This window comes from Grammomys surdaster, unplaced genomic scaffold (genome assembly GCF_004785775.1).
Source record: "Grammomys surdaster isolate TR1022 unplaced genomic scaffold, NIH_TR_1.0 188, whole genome shotgun sequence".
Taxonomy (NCBI): Eukaryota; Metazoa; Chordata; class Mammalia; order Rodentia; family Muridae; genus Grammomys; species Grammomys surdaster.
In genome coordinates, this window is record NW_021604633.1 from 6,368,770 (window position 1) to 6,388,750 (window position 19,981).

At 38.3% G+C, this 19,981-nt stretch overlaps 1 protein-coding gene across 4 annotated transcripts; it reads right to left on the bottom strand.

The window, feature by feature from the left end:
* Positions 1-1,112: 1,112 nt before the first annotated feature.
* Cbll1 (Cbl proto-oncogene like 1) lies at positions 1,113-14,690 on the bottom strand. 4 transcript variants are annotated; one of them, XM_028768788.1, is made up of 6 exons: positions 14,566-14,690; positions 9,900-10,058; positions 7,337-7,434; positions 6,941-7,024; positions 6,029-6,102; positions 1,113-4,557 (listed from the first exon to the last, which is right to left on the bottom strand). In XM_028768788.1, the coding sequence occupies exons 1-6, from the start codon at positions 14,576-14,578 to the stop codon at positions 3,522-3,524; spliced, it is 1,464 nt and encodes a 487-aa protein (XP_028624621.1). In that variant the 5' UTR covers positions 14,579-14,690; the 3' UTR covers positions 1,113-3,521. The 4 variants fall into 4 exon arrangements, with proteins under 4 accessions (XP_028624621.1, XP_028624620.1, XP_028624619.1 ...); XM_028768787.1 differs by having other exon boundaries at positions 7,337-7,437; XM_028768786.1 differs by having other exon boundaries at positions 9,891-10,058.
* Positions 14,691-19,981: the final 5,291 nt, after the last annotated feature.

The window sequence follows — 19,981 nt, forward strand, 5'->3', positions numbered from 1 at the left end:
GTTGAGTCATAATTATAGCTAGATGTTAACTAATCATCTGGAGATGTTTACCACCATGATAGCCAGGGGTGGGGTTGGGATCTTAACTTCTATTATTTTTTTCTGATTTAAAAAAAAACAAAAACCCTAAGGTTTTGGAAGTAAAAGGGGGCATGCTTTTAAATATGAAAGAAGGCAAATTTGAGACAATTTTTAAGGCAACATAAAAGAATATAATCTTAAATAGGACAGTGTCCACTATTTAGGAAGACTGCCTCTCCTATAGGAAGACCCTGCCCACATGTGAGATGTCAACTGTGCATGTTTTACAATTCTGTCATTCTGATGTCTGAAAACAGATGAGACAGTGAGACTTGAAAACTTTAAGCATAAGTGAGAGAAAATGAGATTCTAAAAACTAAGTCTGTTTTTATTAGGGGTGCTTCAGAACTGTTACCTGGTTTATCCAGCATTCCTCTCTAAGCTTGGTACATCCAGCACTGCTTTATTAGATTGTGCAACTATTGTTATAAGTAAATTTTGATTGCTTCCTAGGTCAGATTTTAACAAATTATAAACTAGTGAATAGAAATAAACTTATTTCAACCAAAATAGAGTGTTTTTGAGTATAAAACTTCCTTTAATATCAATCTGATACATTTGATAGCTAATCTGAGAAACATTTTTGTTTCATGTATTTGCAATTTTCATGTACTTTCAACATAAAATTATCTGAGACAGAGATGTAGGTCCTTTTCTAAAACCTGTATGACACCCTTTAAGCAGTCCTGTGTGCCTCTCACAGTAAACAGCCACTATTTAAGAACGGCAAAAACACTCCAATCTTTTCTATTTATATTTCCATTATATCTGACTAGTATTTACACCGTTTTGAAAAAGTAGCTTTTACAGTGCAAAATGAGTACAGCTCTTTACCGTCTTAAAAATGGATCCTCCTCCAAATAATGATAAAGTATTCACAAACTCTGAACAAATATGCCAAAGAAATACACGAGCCAACTTTTTGGTTATAAGCATTTAAAAGGTGAATCTAATTTTACTGGAAAATCATGGGAAGTTCTGCAATCTCCCAAATATGTCATCATTAGGTTTAAAAACTCATCTAGGCAAAATAGTATTTATGCTTCCATTTTATTGTTTTTAAGAATTAAACTGCCACCTCAGTAGTCTTAAGAGCAATTAATGAAACATACATACATTTAGACTTATGTCCATCATAGATAGCTTCCAAGGCTTCCCTGAAATGTGCTGGAATTCATATCTTTTTCCTTAAGAACAGAAACACTTAATAATAATCTTGTTATCTGTCTACCCACCCACCCTCATTCAAACAATTAACTGATGAATTCAAGTCTAACACTTAAAATTCTAATACAAAACATTCATCTCACCTGCCTCCCAGCATGTTTATCAACCTAACTGAAATTGTTTTTAAAGCCTACAAGAATTTTCATAATGTGGGATTTTTTTTTTCATGATACTGATTTTTTTTTTTTTTTTTGGTCCAAAATATAGGCTAAGTGGTTTTCTTACCACACCCAACCCCAGTAAATCTCAATATAAGAGCTTCTCATAAACAGCTAAAAAGCTCTTACATGAATCTGGCTGTTTTCTAATTATATGAAACAAAGAGTTATTTGGATTTTTAACAGTAATATTTTAATAGCTCCTAAACAGGGGCATGAAAAAGAATCAAGTTTGCACCAGTCCAAGTACCTACAGTAATGATAGGAACACTCACCACATGTCACACTGTTCCACTTCCATGCGTCTAATAACAAGAATCTCTCACTAGAAATAGCGCATGAGCAAACCAGATTCTCAAAATGCTACATGTGGAAAAAAGTTACTTGCTCAAGAAAAAACTGCATTAATTATTTTTGGCCAGTCAAGGATGAACGGCCATTTATATTATTTCTTCTGAAAGTTCAGAAATGATTTTGCATCTGATCATCCAACATGAGAATGTTTTCCTGTACCTGACAGAATAAAATGGTGAATTAGCAATCAGTATACCCCTTGTCAAAAACCAATGTTCTAAATTTATATACTACAAACTATCTAATAAATGTTATCTGCACACTACACACCATGTTTATATTATGCACCATTTTAAAGGGGAAGAAAAGCTTCACAAGAGTTGAGTCAATTCAAAGGATATATAATAATATCCTAAGAATGCTGACTTATACATAGGAAATGTGTATAAACTGAGTGGTCATCTCCAATGGACTGTAACAAGCCCCTATAATGCAAACACTGACTCTAAAGGCACCTTACACGGCACTGAAATTCACAATCTAATCATTACTTTTCTTCTGTCCAATTCAAAATTATCTGGTTGTCTTTACTATTGATTTCACGATAAAATGTTCCAATTTTAGAGTGTTTTAACTAAGAAAAGAAGAAATGATAGTTTTAAACTTTCAACTTAGAGGAAAAACTCACCACAGCCACAAAACCTGAGTAAATGCTAGCTTGTGATTACAAGGAACACCGTTTGCTAATACATTAGTCAGATTCCTCCACAGCATTCAAGCTGCAATTTATAATCCCATAAATAACAACACACTATGCACTAAAGTACAGAATCAAACTACTATGAGAAAATGCAGATTTAAATAAAGCCTAATCAGCCCCAAATATGTAGGTTAAGACAGTGAACAGAGAACACATTTCATCCAAATAACACCATTTAAACAGTCCTATAAAGTAACATAACGTAAGATCTTGTGTGACAAGTTACGTGACTCTAAGCCCTCAGGAAAAGCATCAATGAAAACACCCTCAGCAGCTTAGAGCCTGTAAAGCAGGTCGTTTTCCAAATTATAGAATACCTTGAGACATGCCAGCCACCTACAGTTATAGAAATTCTCATGTATTTTGGAGCTTCTGAGGTTATCCAAACATGAAAAGGCATCCAAGTGAAATGCACTGTACAATTACACCTTGAAATTTCAGTGCCTAAAATGTGAAATAATTCCCTACCATTTAACAGTCTGCCTGGTAACGATTTAGTAGATTTTTACTTCTAGGATTTTATTTTAACTTTGGAAAATTAGTGGTAAAATATGGGTTAAAAAATGATATGGCTGCACTTAAATTCACATAAAAATAGCATTTTTACAACCATTTTGAAATTTAATTCTTTTACACAGGTTAACAAAATGCATCACAAGAAAAACTAAACATTGGGTTTAATAAAAGCAGTATTTCTCAAAGTGGAACAGTGAAATTTTTTTTCAAATTTTTTTATAAATGGTCACTTTTGGGGAAAATTTATCACACCAACATAACAGTTGTTAAGATATAGTTGTGCTCAACCAAGCCACTTATCTGCACTACAGAATAGTACTTGAAAGCAATCCTAAAGTCAGATTAAAACCATTTTAAGAGAAGACTTTTGTGTTTTATAGCTACCTCAAAAAGAGGTGGTTTTCCTTCCACAGTCAAAGCTTAATTAAGATTGACTAATTTAATCTTTTTTTTCCTTGTTTTATCTTCAGTTCAAAACACTATGATCACTGGTAATACGGTCTGTATCTTGTTTGATCTGGATGATGTGGTCCAGGGAGTGGGGTTTGAGAAGGCGGGCCCTGCATTCGTGGAGGAGGAGGTGGCCCTCTTGGTGCAGGCCATATACCAGGACTCATTCCTCCTGGTTGTGTAAATGGAGGGCTCAGAGTTCCTTGATCTTCAGTAAACTGGGGTAAAGAGTTAGGATTGTAATGGTGAGGAGGGGGTGCAGTTACAGGTGGCCCACCATGCTGAGGTGGAGGGGGTCCTGGCGGAGGATGGTTCATGTAAGGTGGCATCTGGGCAATAATATGTCCAGGGGGAGGGGTTATTGGTGGTGGAGCAGAGGTCATTGGTGGAGGTGGAGCTTGGCTATATACCAAGTGAGGAGTCCCTGCAGCCTGGGGAGGGTGTGGCATTGGATGGCTTATTGGTGGTGGAGGAGGTGGGGGTGGTGCATAATGTTGCTGTGGAGGCATAATATGATGAGGATGAGATACCACCGGCTGACCCTGATATTCAGGATGATGATGAGCAGGTGCTGGGGCAGGAGGTGGTGGTTCTCTAGCACCTGAACTTGAGTCATCCTGAATAGGGACAGTTATTAAATTGCTGTGTTTTCTTGTTGAAATACGAAAGGTTTCCTGACTGACCGAGCGAGGTGGAGGTGGAGCCATGGACAATTCTGCTGGAGGAGCACGGATATCCTCATGTGGCTGATTATAGTGCTCGTGCGGCACATGTTGCAAAGGAGGTGGTGGCATCATGATGTGCTGCTTTGGAGGAATATGGCTCATATGATGCTTGTCTGGTGGCATTATGAAACGATCGGGGATTTCAGTTGGTGGTGGGGCAATGGGAGGATGAACATTCTCAAGTGAAGCACGGGTAACAGGCTTTCCAGCTCTCATATGGCGATGGTTGATATGAGCTTGTAAGTCCCTCTGAGACAGATATGTTCTTTTGCAACCTTGAACAATGCTACACATGAAGAGAGAACCTCGTGTGCACTGTTCAATCCGCTGCACAGGATCACTACACCTAAACAGGAAGAAAATATTGATTTACTAAAACCAAAATATAAAACATCACATTTAACTTAAGCTTTACTTTAAATACTATAAGATACTTGCAAAGTTAACACTGAGTACTAAATTACTTATAGTAAACTTTTAATCTTCTCTATTTGTATCAGACACCAATCATCAACATCTCTAACAACTTGAGAATATTTTTACCTCAACTGTACCACCAAATAGAATGTCTTAAGAGACCTTCTATTTCCCAAGATTTAGAGCTCATTTTCTCTATACTATGACTTACATATGGGAATGACAAAGCAAAGGATCTATCATTTACAACCACAGAATTCAAAACTCAGTTGTCTCTTTTCCTTACTGTAGGAGCTAGGGTGTGGGTCATTTGTGGCCATTTTGCACATTTCTTGCTTTTCAGCCATCTAATTCACCACACACTCAGAAACATCTCTGTGTTAAATAGGATAAGGTCTTTTCTTTTGGATGATGCCTAAACGCAGTAGTATATGCTATTTAAATTAATTCTGGTTGGTAACTTGATTTCCTGCACTTGGTTTGACAATGAAGACATGTTTCTCTCTAGATAACTACAGACTATGCTGGTCAAGCGCATACTAGAACATTTAGTTCCTGAAAACTAAATTGCACTTTTAAACTATTGGAACCTCTAGGGGGTGGAGAGATGGCTCAGCAGTTAAGGGCACTGAATTCTCTTCCAGAGGACCTGGGTTCAAATCTCAGCATCCACACAGAAGCTCACAACTATCTGTAACTCCAAAATCTGACACACTCACACAGACAGACATGCAGGCAAAACACTCATGCACATAAAATACAGACAAGTAAATTTAAAAAAAATCTATGTAAAAGAGAAAATCTTTTAATGTTCACTACATTTAATGTTGCATTACATTTTAGTTATCTTATTGGAACAATCACATATGTTATGCAATTTTAAAGCTAATGCACAACACTGGGCTGGAAAATAGGCATTAGAGAAATACCTCAACAAAGACTATAATAAATACTTCCAAATTTCGTATTATTCTGAATTATAACTCTATAGAACATATGTTTAAAATCCCTTAAACATAGTGTGTATTCCATAATCTGTAACTTTTAAAACCCAAAGATATATGCCAAGAAAATCAGTTGCCATTGGGTCACTAACAAATCATCCCTTTTTCCCCTAGTAATGCCCATAATGCCCATATCCTACACCATAGAGGGGAAATTTTTTTTTACAGTTGTTCAGAGTTTCCTTATCAACCAGTAGTACTCCTTGGAGCTACTCTAATAGACTTGACAACGGCGAGCTCCATCTTCCAGACAAGGGAAAAAACTAACTCCAGTTCCTGGAGGGTGGCTCAGCCGGCACATTTGCATCCTTGTCTACTCCCATTACACCAAAACCTTTAACCACTTGCTGATAAAAACCACTACTATTAGACAATCTAAGGATGATCATATCTTACCCTGGACACATCTTATCTCCTTTTTTTTCATGTAAAATAGCACAGTCATAGCAAAAGACATGCTTGCATGGAATCTGTAGGCAAAAATATCATAGTTAAGCATCCTACAACAACTTAGAACATTTCAATGCTAACTGTCAGTACAGTGATCTACAAACAGAAGGCACACAGGAGTTAATGAATACTTATTAGGACTATATAGTAGAAGCAGCTAAGAGCTATGGAGCTATGTATCTATGTATGTATGTATGTATGTATCTATCTATCTATCTATCTATCTATCTATCTATCTATCTATCTATCTATCGTAATCTATCTGGTTTTTCAAGGCAGGGTTTCTCTGTATAGCCTTGGTTGTCTTAGAACAATTCACTTATCTCTGCCTTCCGAGTGCTGAGATTAAATGGGTCATTAAAGTGGGTGGCACGGGCCACCACTGTCCAGCAACAAGTTTTAATCACAAGTTTTTGAAAATGTTTTGAAAACTTTGGCTCTAATAAATTTCTAATAAATACACGTATATCTGCTAACACTTTCCTTTTTATTTCTGGAGACAGGATCTCACGTTCAGCTCAGATTGCCTGACACGCTGATGTACCCAATGCAGCTGTTGGTCTGTCCTATCATCCTTCTGCCTCAACTTCCAGAGTGCTAGGATTAGAAGACTATCCCTCCTTGCCTGGCACCTGCTTCTATTTTCAGATATGTGAACCTATCAATGTCAAAATAGTCCCTGCAAGTAAAAAGCTCCTGAGAAAGAACTCAAAATGTGTTTCATCTTACTGTGATTCTCCTGAATCTACTCTAAAACAGTAAGAAGAAGAACTATATTCAATTCATGGTATTATTAAACTTAGCTTTTTTGTACATGTTATAAAATTAGTTATAAAAAAAAATCTTAGCTGTACTTACCATTCTTCCATACACTTTGATAGGTAACCCACATTTGTCACAGAAATGAACTGGTGTATCATCTTTTTCACCTAAGATGTTTATCTGTTGAAATGATAATTAAAATTTTCTCTTTAGTCAATTTTGAAAATTGTACTTATAAATTCACACAGTGAAATGGACAGAATTTCCTAAGTTGTTACTACAAACAGAAGTAAAAATTGATTAGTATAATTCCACTTGCTTGTTTTCCATCTTAAACAGCGGTTAATAATTTTATATGTTTTACTGAAAATTATTTCAAATGATTTTTGAGGATGGTAGAAACAAGCAAAAGGACTTATGTGTGCTACAAGTCATAGGTTACGAAAAACCGATGCAAGTGCTTAATGCCTAATTTTTCATTTTTAGTTATACCTTAAAATCCCAAAAAAGATGTCCTGGAAATCTTCGTTGATTCCCAAAGAGTTCGCCCCCTTTACAGTCATACCGCTGTTCTTCGTTATAATCAAATCCTTCTAAGAGAAAAAAAGTTACATTACATTTTCCAACTTCAAATTTCATCTTAAAAAGTACATTTCCATGACAAAATTGGTCTATTTACTGAAAAATGTTTCTGATGATTTTCAGAGATCTAAAACGATGAAAATCAAAATCCTAAAACTACTCTAAAACAGGAAAAAAAACATTTAGATTAAATTCATGGTATTATAAAACTTCCCTTAGCTTTTTTGTATATGACACTAGTTATAAAAAAAATCAAAATACATATTTCAGAATCCTACCTCTATAACACCAGGCCTAAATTGTACTTACCATTTTCCCACAGATAATATACAGTCCATATTTGTCACAGAAATTAACTGGCATATCATTTTTTAAACTGGAGTTTAAAATGCTGGCTGGAAGTAGTCTTCATGATCATTGAGTCCACCTCTAGTACTTTACAAATGACAACATATGGTGGGGGTGGGTACAGCAGACACCATATAAGCCAAGTGTGTGCCAGAGCCAGACCAGACCTAGAACTGAGTCTCTTATTCAACCCTCTTACCAGCCCCATAAACCATCTCTAGTATAAAACCTCACCAACTGTCACCATCATGTGTTTACTGAACAGATTTTAAAGATATGCATCATCATTCATTCTAAACTACCTACAAATTATAAGAATAGAATTTAGGAGTAAGACAGATCTTCCTGAACTTGAATGTATGTTAAACAGCAAGATTTCTATTTTGGAAGAAAAAAACAAATTTCTCAGCATTTGTGGTAAGCAAGACTTCACTTTAAAAAACAATACATATGCATAACTGTTCTAAAGCATGGGCAAACAAACTGTTACTATAAAAGGCCACAGTTCAAATCTTTGGCTTTCTTGGTCATAGAAATCTAGTCAATTCTGCCACACTAGTGGGAAAATAGCCACAGGCAATACTCAACTGAACAGTAACTTTATCTTTTTAAAGAAACCAAAATTGGCCTGTAGATCAGCTTGCTGACTTCTAACAGATGGGAAAACAGGAAATAGTTTTTCTATTCATGAAACTAGGAAAAGCCTTTTAAAGAATATATGAAAACACCAAAGAGAAAGCTCTAGTTAACTGGTTACCTAGAATGTTCAAGTTCTTTACAGTAATATTTTATATACAGAAGATAAATGAACCACACAGACATTTAACAAAGCCAATACTATAAAGAATTCAAAATTAAGAGAAAAGCACAATCAAAATAGATCCTGGAACTGAGACAAGAGCTGGCTAGTACTAGGAAAAGGCATCCAACCACACACTTAAGCACCAGCCTGTGACCACAGCACTTAGAAGGTGAGGTACCAAGACTTCTGACCTTCAAGGACAGAATAGTTTCAGAGGCTCGGCCTCAAAAAATGTTAAGTTAATAATACAAAATATTGATGTGTGTGAGTAAAAACCAACTCACCCTTTCTGAAGAGTAATTTAACAAGATCTGATCAATTCTGAAGTGTACAAATCAAGTCTTTAAAAGGTCAGTTCTCTCCTTCCTCTTTTAAATGGTTCTAGGGATGACACTTGGGTCACCAGGCTTATGTGGCCATTACCCTCACCCATTAAAATAATCTGATCATCTCCCAAGTCAAATGTTTAATATTTACATTACAACACAAATACAGCAAAACAAGTATCTACAAGAAAGTTAAATAAATTGTAGGGTATCTATAGACTAAACACCTAGTACTATTCATTTGTTTGAGACAGAGTCTGACCTCAAACAACAATCCTCTTGCCTCAGCTCCCTAAGTGCTAGGATTTCAGCCATGTGGCACCTCACCTGGATAAACCTTTTTTCTTTTCTTTCTTTTTCCTTTTTTTTTTTTTTTTTTGTTGTTGTTGTTGTTTTTCTAGACAAGATTTTTCTGTGTAGCCCTGTCTATCATGGAACCTGCCCTATAGACCAGGCTGGCCTTGAACTAAGAGATACACCTGCCTCTGTCTCTGGAGTGCTCGGATTAAAAGCATTCACCACCACCACACAGCTTACTTGAAAGATTTTTTTAAGAGACATCAACATCAGCTTTGAAAACAAACTTTACTTTTAATGTAATATTCTCTGCAATATCAATTAAATTCTTTAAAAAAAGGGGCAAGGGAGCTTACAAAGGGATAGAAAATAAAGAGTACATAAGGTTAAAATTTTAAAGTAGGTTTAAGCAAATAAAATCAGATGGATTATTTGATACACTCAAATACTAACAACAGAACTCTTTTTTTAAATTTACTTTTATTTATTTTATGTGCAATGGTATTTTGTTGTTTTGTCTGCAGGTATGTCTATGTGAGGATATCAGGCCTTTGAGTTACAGACATTGTGAGCTGCCATATGGGTGCTGGGAACTGAACCTGGGTTCTCTGGAGGAGTATTCAATACTCTTAACCTCCAAGCCACCTCTCCAACCTGATAACTCTTAAACATTTCAGTTTAAACAAGTTACCTTCATCACCTTGTGGAGCCTTTGCAGGCATCCTGCTAATAGTCCTTTGAGTTCGAGGTGCAGGTTTAACTTTGTTGGCTTGTTTGGAGATCAGTTTTATAGGAATTCTTCTGCGAACATCAAGACCACCCAAGGATCCAGTACTATTAGTGCCTTGTAACTCATTGTCTAAATGAATGAGAAAAAAAAAAAAGGAAATTTTAATTGTTTTTTACTTTTCTTTTTGAAAATTGTTCTACAACAAGAATAAAGATAAAATCAACATTATCAAACAATAAACTGAAGATCTTGGTTCTGATTTTAAGTACTAGACTGGTAAGTGTAACTGCTAATATTCTTTATTTGGGGTAAACCTTTAAAGAAATGCTTTTGGTTAAGCTTCTTTTTGGACAGGGAACACTTTCAGAAGCTGACATAAATTATAGAGCCTTTATCTCTTTCTAAAAAATGAACAATAAAAATTTCCATACAATTCCATAGTAGTTTACTAAAAGATAAACCTTTAAAAAAAAACTCATAAAAATAAAAATGTAAATTCAAAAAAAAAAAAAACCTCATACAGATTGTAAAGATTTTTAAAAATAAAGGAGAAAAACAAAATTGTCTTAACATATGTGTCTAATTATCAAACAGGTGAAGTAGCCATGGAGTAAACTTAGTAGTATTTACATAACAAATTGAAAATGCAACACTAACTCTGAAATATACTTGAAAATAAAGTTTTAATTTATTATGTTTAGGGGGGACTGCTGTGGAGCCACAGTGGGTATATGGAGGTCAGAAAACAATCTGTGGGAGCTGGTTCTCCCCTCCGACCACCTGAGCCCCAGATGTTGACTTCAGGGCCTCAGCAGGTAGCACTGTCTTTACCTGTTAAGCCATCTTACTGGCTTATGTGTTGGCTTTAAAGACATAATTATTCCCTTAAGCATAACATTTTTTCTAAAAAGCATTCAACAGATACAAAAACATATCATTTAATAGAACATAGTGCATTATTTGTACCATAACATTTCTAGAGACATAGGCAACAGATATCTTTAGGTAACAGTCAACACTGTTACCTAAAGTAACACTATTAGGAAAACTATTAATTAGACTTGGGTCTTAAACAGACACTTTCTAGTCCTTAAAAATCTTATCATCACGGGGCAGTGGTAGCACACACCTTTATTCCTAGCACTTGGGAGGCAGAGGCAGGTGGGTTTCTGAGTTCGAGGCCAGCCTGGTCTACAGAGTGAGTTCCAGGGCAGCCAGGGCTACACAGAGAAACCCTGTCTCAAAAAACCTAAAAAAAAAAAAAAAAAAAAAATCTTATCATCTATGGAAAAAAAGGAATTCTTGTCCATGAATAAGAGGTACATTATTTCACAGGACTGAGTTATATAAAACTTTATTTTTCAAGTACACAAAAATATGTAACACAAAGTATTCAACTTTACCTTAGGACAAAAAGGGAAATGCTTAAAGATAGAAAATGCAAACGTAATCTTAACACTGAAATGTTTGAAACACAAATTTAGGAATAGAGTTCCTGCAAGAATTACAATCAGAACTGATAGCCAAACTGTCCATATTAAATTCAGCAAAACTAAAATGTGAAAGTATTCTGCTAGTATCTATGACTTCCACGACTATAAGCAAAACCAATCAACTAAATTCATATCAATGAACACAATAATTTGCCCTTTCTATGAACAAAATAAAATGAAATTTAAAATGAGCCTCAATGACTAAACATCTTCTGTTTACTTTCTACTCTTATAACTGCTAACTCCTCTCAAAATCTTCCATGGAAAGATTAGATGAATAGCTACAATCTTGAATTATAATAAACCCAACTTGATCAATCTACAAGACTGCACTAAAATGCAATGTATGTCAGCAGTCTCCACTGCATTTGCTCATCTATATAGAAGTACCTACATAGATCTATATAGATCTACGACAGACAACCTTTTCCCCTTGCACAAAAAGTATCCTCAACTTTCCAGAGAACTGAAATAACTAACGTGTTGTCTTTCAGATATCACAAGGATTCTTAGTGTGTTAACTCTGTGAATGAAAACACACTTTACCTGCACGACGTTTCAACCAGCTCACATAGTCCAGTTCTCCATTATTTAAACAGTAGCCTGGCCCTTCTAGGAGCCTGTTTCTAAAGCCTCACAGATTTCAAGTGACAAAATTCTGAAGTTTGTTTGTGTGGGGCCACCATACATAGAAACAAAACAACAAAAAAACACAAAGCATGCAATAAATTCTGGATATTACATAAAAGATAAAAAGAATAATTGGCCATTTAAAGTAAATAGACATTTAACAGTAGTAACACTTTATTATACAGTTTTAAAAACAACACATTAATATTTTATCTTGAATTAAAGGAGCCAAGGAACTGAACCCAGGTATGTAGCTCAGAGTTAGTACCTGTCTAAGGTACTGAAGATTCTGGTTTCATGTGCCCAGCATCCATCTCCTCAAAAAGAATGAAGCAATACTTTACAAAATTTAGATTACTTTTACCTAAGCACTAATTATCTCGTACAATGATCAAAGAATGAATCAAGTGTTTACAGGGTCTTTATTGGCCTGGGTACCTCTGTGATGTAGGAACCTGAGGACACAGCTGGCCTGGGAGGAGCTGCAGGGCCCTCAGCTCACTGCTGACACTTCTGCAATCCAGAAAAACACTAAAAAAAGCAGTATGTGTTTGCCATTTTTATAAAAAATTCTGAAATATTCTTTCTGACAAAATTCTACTTTGATATTCCCATTTATAAGACCTCTTGATCCTCTGACATTAAAATCATTTTGAGATGTCTATTCAGTCAGAAAATTGTCAATTAACTAGCCAACTGTCATCTCTTGATTTGCCAAAGGCTCTGTGATTCAAATTTTTATTTATTAATTTTGTGAAAGTTTGAGTCTTTGGCTTAATTTTTTTTTCTTCTTAAAATGTGCAGCAACTAAAACAGAAGCACTAAGAGACACTGAGTCACAGCTGATTTAAAAATCTAGAAAAGTTAACAATAAACTCAAAGGAGAGCTGTCTGGAAACTCATTTTTTTTAAACCTAGTTAGCTCAGTAGTGATTATTTTCATGTTACAATGATTTTTAATTCCCTAGGCAACCTTTGGCTAATAAGTTCGTAACTAAGATAATTCTTTTCCACATGCAGTATCAAGATACTCTACTGGGAAACTTGGGGTTTTCTCATTTCTCTCACAGACTTCCACAAATCAACCCATTAGCAGCTGCTGGATTCTCCACCAAAATATTTGTGGCAATTGCCTACTCTCTGTGTCTTGCGCCCACTACCCCCTACAGCGTTGCTGGGGACCTGTGATAACTAGTCACTAAGTACCACTGAACTTCGCTTTAACTAAACTGAGTCTCCCTCTGTGGTACTGCAATCACCACATAGATTATTTACTCCTGTTCTTCCTCTCCTACACCATTCTCCATAGAAGAGTAAGAATTATTTTTTAAAATATTGTACTCCTACTTTTGTTCAGTTAGTTCGTAGCCACTCAAACTCTTTATCATGATTTTCAAAGACCTGTAAAGGGTATCTTGTGTTTTCCTTCTCAACTTAGGGCTAACTAGGCTATGGACATTTGATTTTCTCTGTATCTTCCTACCATTCCAAAAACACCTTTCCCTAGCACTAAAACTTCCTACTCCACAAGCACCTGTTTCTTAAAGTACTCACCACAATCTGTAAACAGCTTTAAAAAAAAAAAAAGCCCACAAGCCTCCTTTGACAGAATGTAAACTCGAAGTCAAGGACACAGTCCTATTGTTTACCATTCCATCATTCGATCTCCAAGCCTACAAGTATCTGCATGCAATTATATAACTAAGTAGTGTTTGAAGACTTCGAGCATCTCACTCAATTTCTAAAGAAAAAGCCTTTCCTCCTGCTTGGAGATATAACTGTCTGAAGCACTCAAAGCCAAGTGCTAAAATTAAAACTAAAACCAAAAAAACGAAGCCAGCAGAAACGAGGTTTGAAGCCACTCGTAATATACGAAGTAAGTATCTTGATCTTAAAAATTCTGTATATGTCCACAGAAGATGCGAAAGGACCACGGCCGAAGGGCGGGGCATGCTTTGAGTTCAGGTAGAAAAGATGCTCCGCTTATAACTTCGAAAACTATATCCGACTCTCTTCTCTAACCACTGGTCCGCGAAAAGCCAACAAGACAATAACCACAGGAGGTGACCACTGCAGCAGCCGCCCGAAGCTGAGAGGCAGCAGGAAGTCTCCAACCCACTCTTGCCCAGAGTCCGGACGCTTCTCTAATTCCGAGAGTGGGAAACACCCGCCTATTTCCCCAGCACAAAGTGCAAAAGCAACCGGAATGAGAAAAACAAAAACAAATCAAAACTGGGATCTCCGCTTGCCACAAGCCTGCGCGGCGGAGGGTCCCGAAACGAGCACAGCGGCACTAAAGAAGCGGTGCTGCCGGTTTCGAGGATGCAGGCACCGCTCCGAAGGGTAGGCCGGGAGGCAGCAGGCCCAGTCCGGGACCCGGTCTGAGCTTGCTTCCTCTCCGCCACGTCCCGGCGCAGTGGGGCGAGCGTAGCCCCTTGTGCCTGCTGGGCAACCAGTCCTACACGAGCCACGGGGGCAAGAAACTAGGACCCCCACTGCCTCCGCCTCCTTACCAGTGTGATCCATGATTCGGCTCGCAGGGTACAGTGGGAGCGGAAGTGAGTCGCTCCGGAGTCGCAGCAAGCGCGTGCGCCCTACCTTCCGGAGCGCAGAGGCGGAAGTGCGCCGGGACTGTTCTCACGGGCTTCCCTCCCTAGCCGCACCACCCGACTCCGGTGAGGGAGTCAGACATAGCCAGGACTGAGGCAGGAAGAGCAGGGACACGAGGGCTTTAGTATAGAGACAGCTAATTCTCTCCAGAGGCAGCCCTCAGCTGTAGGATGGATACCTAGCGCAGTGAAATAGCAGTACGAACCAGAGGGAAGCGCGGCAGGCAGGTAAGCCGCCGCCCGCCCCCTGCGGGGCGGGGCCTTCTGGGATTTGTAGTCCGCCCAGAGCGCAGTCTCAGCCGTTGGGCTGGTCCCACCCCAGCAGGCGGAGTAACGGTTTGGAATCCCCACCACCCCCCAACACCATCCGCCGCCGGGTGTAGAGAAGTGTAAACACGCGCGCTTCGTTGGTGCCCGAGGGAAGCTGAGTTAAGCGCCGGGAGGGAGGCAAGGTCCTCATTGTATAATCACGCTTTGTCCTGACGAGCCCCAACGCCCACTTGACACGCGCCTGTGCCCCAGCTCCTACCGTAGTTTCTCAACTACGGTAAATGCGTGTTACAATGCTGACTAGTCCCTCGCTCTGAAGAACAACACCAGGCGCCTCGAATCCCTGCTAAAGCTGGAGGGAGTACCAGGAGGTCCCTGACCAACGAGGATGCAAAGCAGTTGTGTGCAGAGGGGGTGAAGGAGGGAGGATAGGGACCGATGGAGTCGAAGGGAGAACGTTAGAGCTTGACCAGAAGGAAGAGATGAGAAAGGGCAGGCCCCGACTGAGGAGAAGAGAGTAACCACAACAGGCGGTACCTAGTTCCAGTTCTTGGTCCCTGGGGTCTGTGGTTGCTGCTTTCATCTTGCTCAGCCAAAACAAAAGAAAGTGTCAACGGCGATTGCTGAAGACCTTCAGAGCACCCCCCACCTCGGTTTGGCTCATAATAGGTCTTCTGCCTTCTCCAGCCCTTCACTCTTGAAGCTCTCAGATGAGTAGAAAGGAGCACAATTAGTGGAAAACATCAGCCTAGGAGTCAAGGGATTTGGGCTCTATGGTCGTCCCTTGGTGACGACATCGTTACCTTGGGTTGTTCACGCTTTCAGTGCCAGAGTTCCTAGATCAATAAAACATTATTATATTGGCCTCTTTTAAAAATGTTTTCACAGTACTCAGTTCTGAATAAAATATGTGTAGCCATGTGTTCTGTGCGTTGCACAGTAACAACTGTGACTAACACTGCAGGGATCATAGTTTAAGTGTACCATGTTATTTAGTGATTGTCTTAATTGTGGTCTTTTCAAAGATTCCCACTCATTTCGGCTTTACAAACAAGGTTGTAGGCACACTCAACTAAGGACATTTCTAAGTCGATGTCCTTTTGGTTTTGTTGTTGTTAAAATGTAAGTTTCCATACGACTGGGTGTTTTTCATAATTTTTCAGTTGCTGGAATTAGTGGGGTGGGGTTTAGGTACCGAAGCTTAACCTAAACACTAACCTTTCTCTGCTATGTCTCTAAATACAGCGCTGATGCGCTGGGGTGTTTAACAACTGTCTGGTACAAAGGAAACTGGGACACATGGCTAGCTGTGGTGCCTGTTAGCATACCAGCACACGTGCTGACCTGCAGGTCACCTCAGTATCACAAATAACACCAGTACCTATGGCTCTTCTCAGCACTGTGGACCCCATCGTGTACCCGAAACAGCTCATGGGCTTCCCTTCCCCAGCTACTCTTTTCTATATAACCCTGCCATTTGGCTCTCCTCCCCTCTCTTCCCTCCCATTCCCTCCCCAATCCGACCCTTCTCTCTCCCTCCCCTCCCATCTCTCCTCCCTCTCTCCCTCCCCACCTCTCCACCCCTTCTCATTTTCCTCTCTTGTCCCTATGTCCTCTCATAGCCGAGTCCAAACCTCTGGCCACGGTTAGTCTACTACTTTCTCTTCCTGCCCAGGGCTCTTCCAGATGGACCTGGCTATGCTCTCCCATATATCTACAATAAAATTACCCTCAACAATACCTTGGAGAGGTCATGCCTTCACTTTATAACCTGGTGCTGAAAGCCTCCCTCGCTTTATACAACAACGAAGATGGCCTAAGAGGTAGTTTTTACTCAGGAAGTGCTTTTTATCCACCACCCCCTGTCAAGCTTAAGAGTGATTTAAAAAAATAGGTTTATAATAATAATAATGATTATTAATACTAGAGAAGTAGGATTTAAAAGAACTTTTAAATTGTATTTACAGACTTTTATAGTTTTGTCAGTATTTTATGGTATATTGTTAGAAAAATTTACTGGGGTACTCTGAAGGCTGAGACAGGAGGATTGCAAGTTCCAAGGCAGCTCTAGTTACACAGGGAGACTGTCTCAGCAAATAAAAGGAAGAAAAGGCACTGAAGGCTCACTTTAGTAAACTCGGGAACTCGTACTTGATGTGGCCTCTTCCTTGGATGCCCCGCTTCTGCATCTGTGCTTGCTTCCCCCGTTTGTTCTAGTTGCCATATTCTATCCGTGCAGGAGCAGTGTGACAAGATAGTCTCTTCAGTTCCTAAGTTACACACAGGCCTGTACAGTTCTGTTTACTTTTCATTTTTTATTAGGTAAAGCTAGTGAGTTTTCTTGTAACATTTGCCTTTCTGTATAGGGAATGTGCACTGACCATACTCACCCCTTCTGTTATACATTTCCAGTCTCCCCTTCACCTCCCTAATAGTTTCTCTTATTACCATGTCCCCTACATCCCACAGATGAGAGGAACTATGGAATGATTATCTTTGTGATACCAGTTTTCATTTAATATGATTTCCAGTTTCATCCAGTTTCCTGTAAGTATCGTAACTTTGTTCTTATGAGAGGATAGCATTCCATGTGTGAATGTAGCATTTTTTTTAATCACCCATCTGTTATTGGACACCTTGGCTGTGTTGGCTAGTGAATATTGTCACAATAAAATGGATATGCAAATATCTGTATAGTAAGTTAACTGATTAGTCTAGGCATATTCCCAGAAGTGGTATAACTGGGTCATGTGGGAGTTCTGTTTTTAAAGGAACCTCCATACTGTTTTTCATAGTGACTGGACTGGTTTACATTCCAAGCAGTGATAAGTTTTCCTCCCCTCCCTAATCCTTACCAACATTTGATGCTTCTTGATTACTTTGATACACATTCTTTCTGGGAAAATTGTTGTTTCCCTAATGGCTAGAGATGTTGAACATGTTTCACGTAATTTTTTAAAATATGTTTTGAACATTTTATTTATTTATGTGTACAAGTGTATATTGCCTGTGTGTGTTTATGCACCGTATGCATGCATGGCTTATGGAAGCCAGAAGAGGGCATCAGGTCTTCTGAGACTGATTGTCTCAACAGATGGCTGTGAGCCACTGTCTGGATACTGGTAACTGAACTCAGGTCCTCCATAAGAGCAGATAATTGCTCTTAACTGCTGAACAGTCTCCTCAGCCCCTCAAATGTTTGTCTGTTTGAAACGTTTCTATCCACTTAACTTGCCCATGTGATATCTGCTGTTTTAATGTATGTTTGTTTTACTTGTTTCATTTTATGTATTTTGGTTAACATTCCCCTTGACAGATTAATTACTGACAAAGGTTTTCTCCTGCTCTGTGACTTCTCTTGACCTTGACGGTTGTTTTCTGTGCTATGCAGCAGCTTTTTAATGTAAGCAGTCCCATTTGTCAATCCTCACTATCATCTCCTGATCTATTGGAGTCCTACTCAGAAAGTTATTGTCTGTATTATATTGTATTTTCCTGTAATCATTTCAAAGATTCAGGTCTTAACATTTAAGGCCTGTGGTTAATTTTGAGCTGATTTTCCTTTGTGGCAAAATTTTCTCCTCACGTGCACACAGACACAAATAAATAAACATAAAATAAAAAATGAATAGATTTTAAATTAATAATTTTATTTTTATTAATTGTATTCATTAAAATTTTGTTAATTAAAATATAAATTAATAGTTATATAGAATATTGTTGACTCAAAGTTTATAAATATGAGAAGCCATTTTATTGGACAATATGAAGCAACTAGGTGATGTATTTTGAGTGTGTGTATGTGTGTGCATACACACTCATATGTAGCTTTATTTTGATTTGCTTTTTTGACAGGATCTGGCCGTGTAGCTCATATAGACTCAAACCTGGCAATCTTCCTGACTATCCTTCTAAAATGCTAAGACACATTTATGTCCCAATAGGCTTAACCTAAAGTGTATATTTTCTTCTTACTGCAGACTACTAACCTTTGAATCATAAGTTAAAACAATTTAAGATACTTTGGTAGCCTTCTGTCTATAGCACCGTTTATGCTAGGAGAAAAACAGGACGGATGTCAGAAAGTGTGTTTTACTGAGAGGTTATTTCAGCATCTTGAATACAAGATCAGGGGAATAACCTTCATCTCCAGATACTCTTTCAGTTCAAAGATGGTATAAGGCAGGAGCCCTGTATACCATACAAGCTAGCACTTACAGAAATGCTTAAAGACCTATTGTTTGAATAGTTATGGCCCCCGTAGATTCGTGTGTTTTAATGCTTGGCCATAGGAAGTGGCACTATTAGGAGTTATAGCCTTATTGGAGGAGGTGTGGCCTTATTAGAAGAAATGTGTCACTATGAAGTCTGGGCTTTGAGGTCTTAAATGTTCACACTACACCTGATGTGAAACATATCTAGTCTCCTCCTTGCTGCCTGCAGATCAAGGAGTAGAACTCTCAGCTCCTCCAGCACCATGTCTGCCTACAGGCTGCCATGTTCCCACCAATGATAATGGACTAAAGCTCTGAAACTGTAAGCCAGCTCCAATTAAATATTTTCCTTTATAAGGGTTGGCTTGGTCATGGTATCTCATCACAGCAATGGAAACTGTAACTAAGACGTGTATAATTAACTTTTTTGTTACCTCCATTCAGTGAAACTAATGAGAGTTAAACTTTCTATAGTGACTTAAGCCAAGCCTCAAGAAACATGAAATGTGTGGCTTATGTATAAGAGACAGTGACCAGCTGGACTGGTTCTAGTGATCCCCATTTGAGTGTCAGTATGTTGGCAGAAAGCCCTGTAAAATAATAAGCTGTATTACAGTTTCTAGAATAACAGAACTTATAAAAGTAAACACTATTCATACATAGAAAGGGGTTTATTAGAATGATTTACAGGCTCTGGTCCAGCTAATCCATCAGTGGCTGACTATGAACAGAAAGTTCAGGAATTGAGTAGTTGTTCAGTGCCTGAGCCTGGATGTCTCAGCTGGTTTTCACTATACACTATACACTATACACTATACACTATACACTATACACTA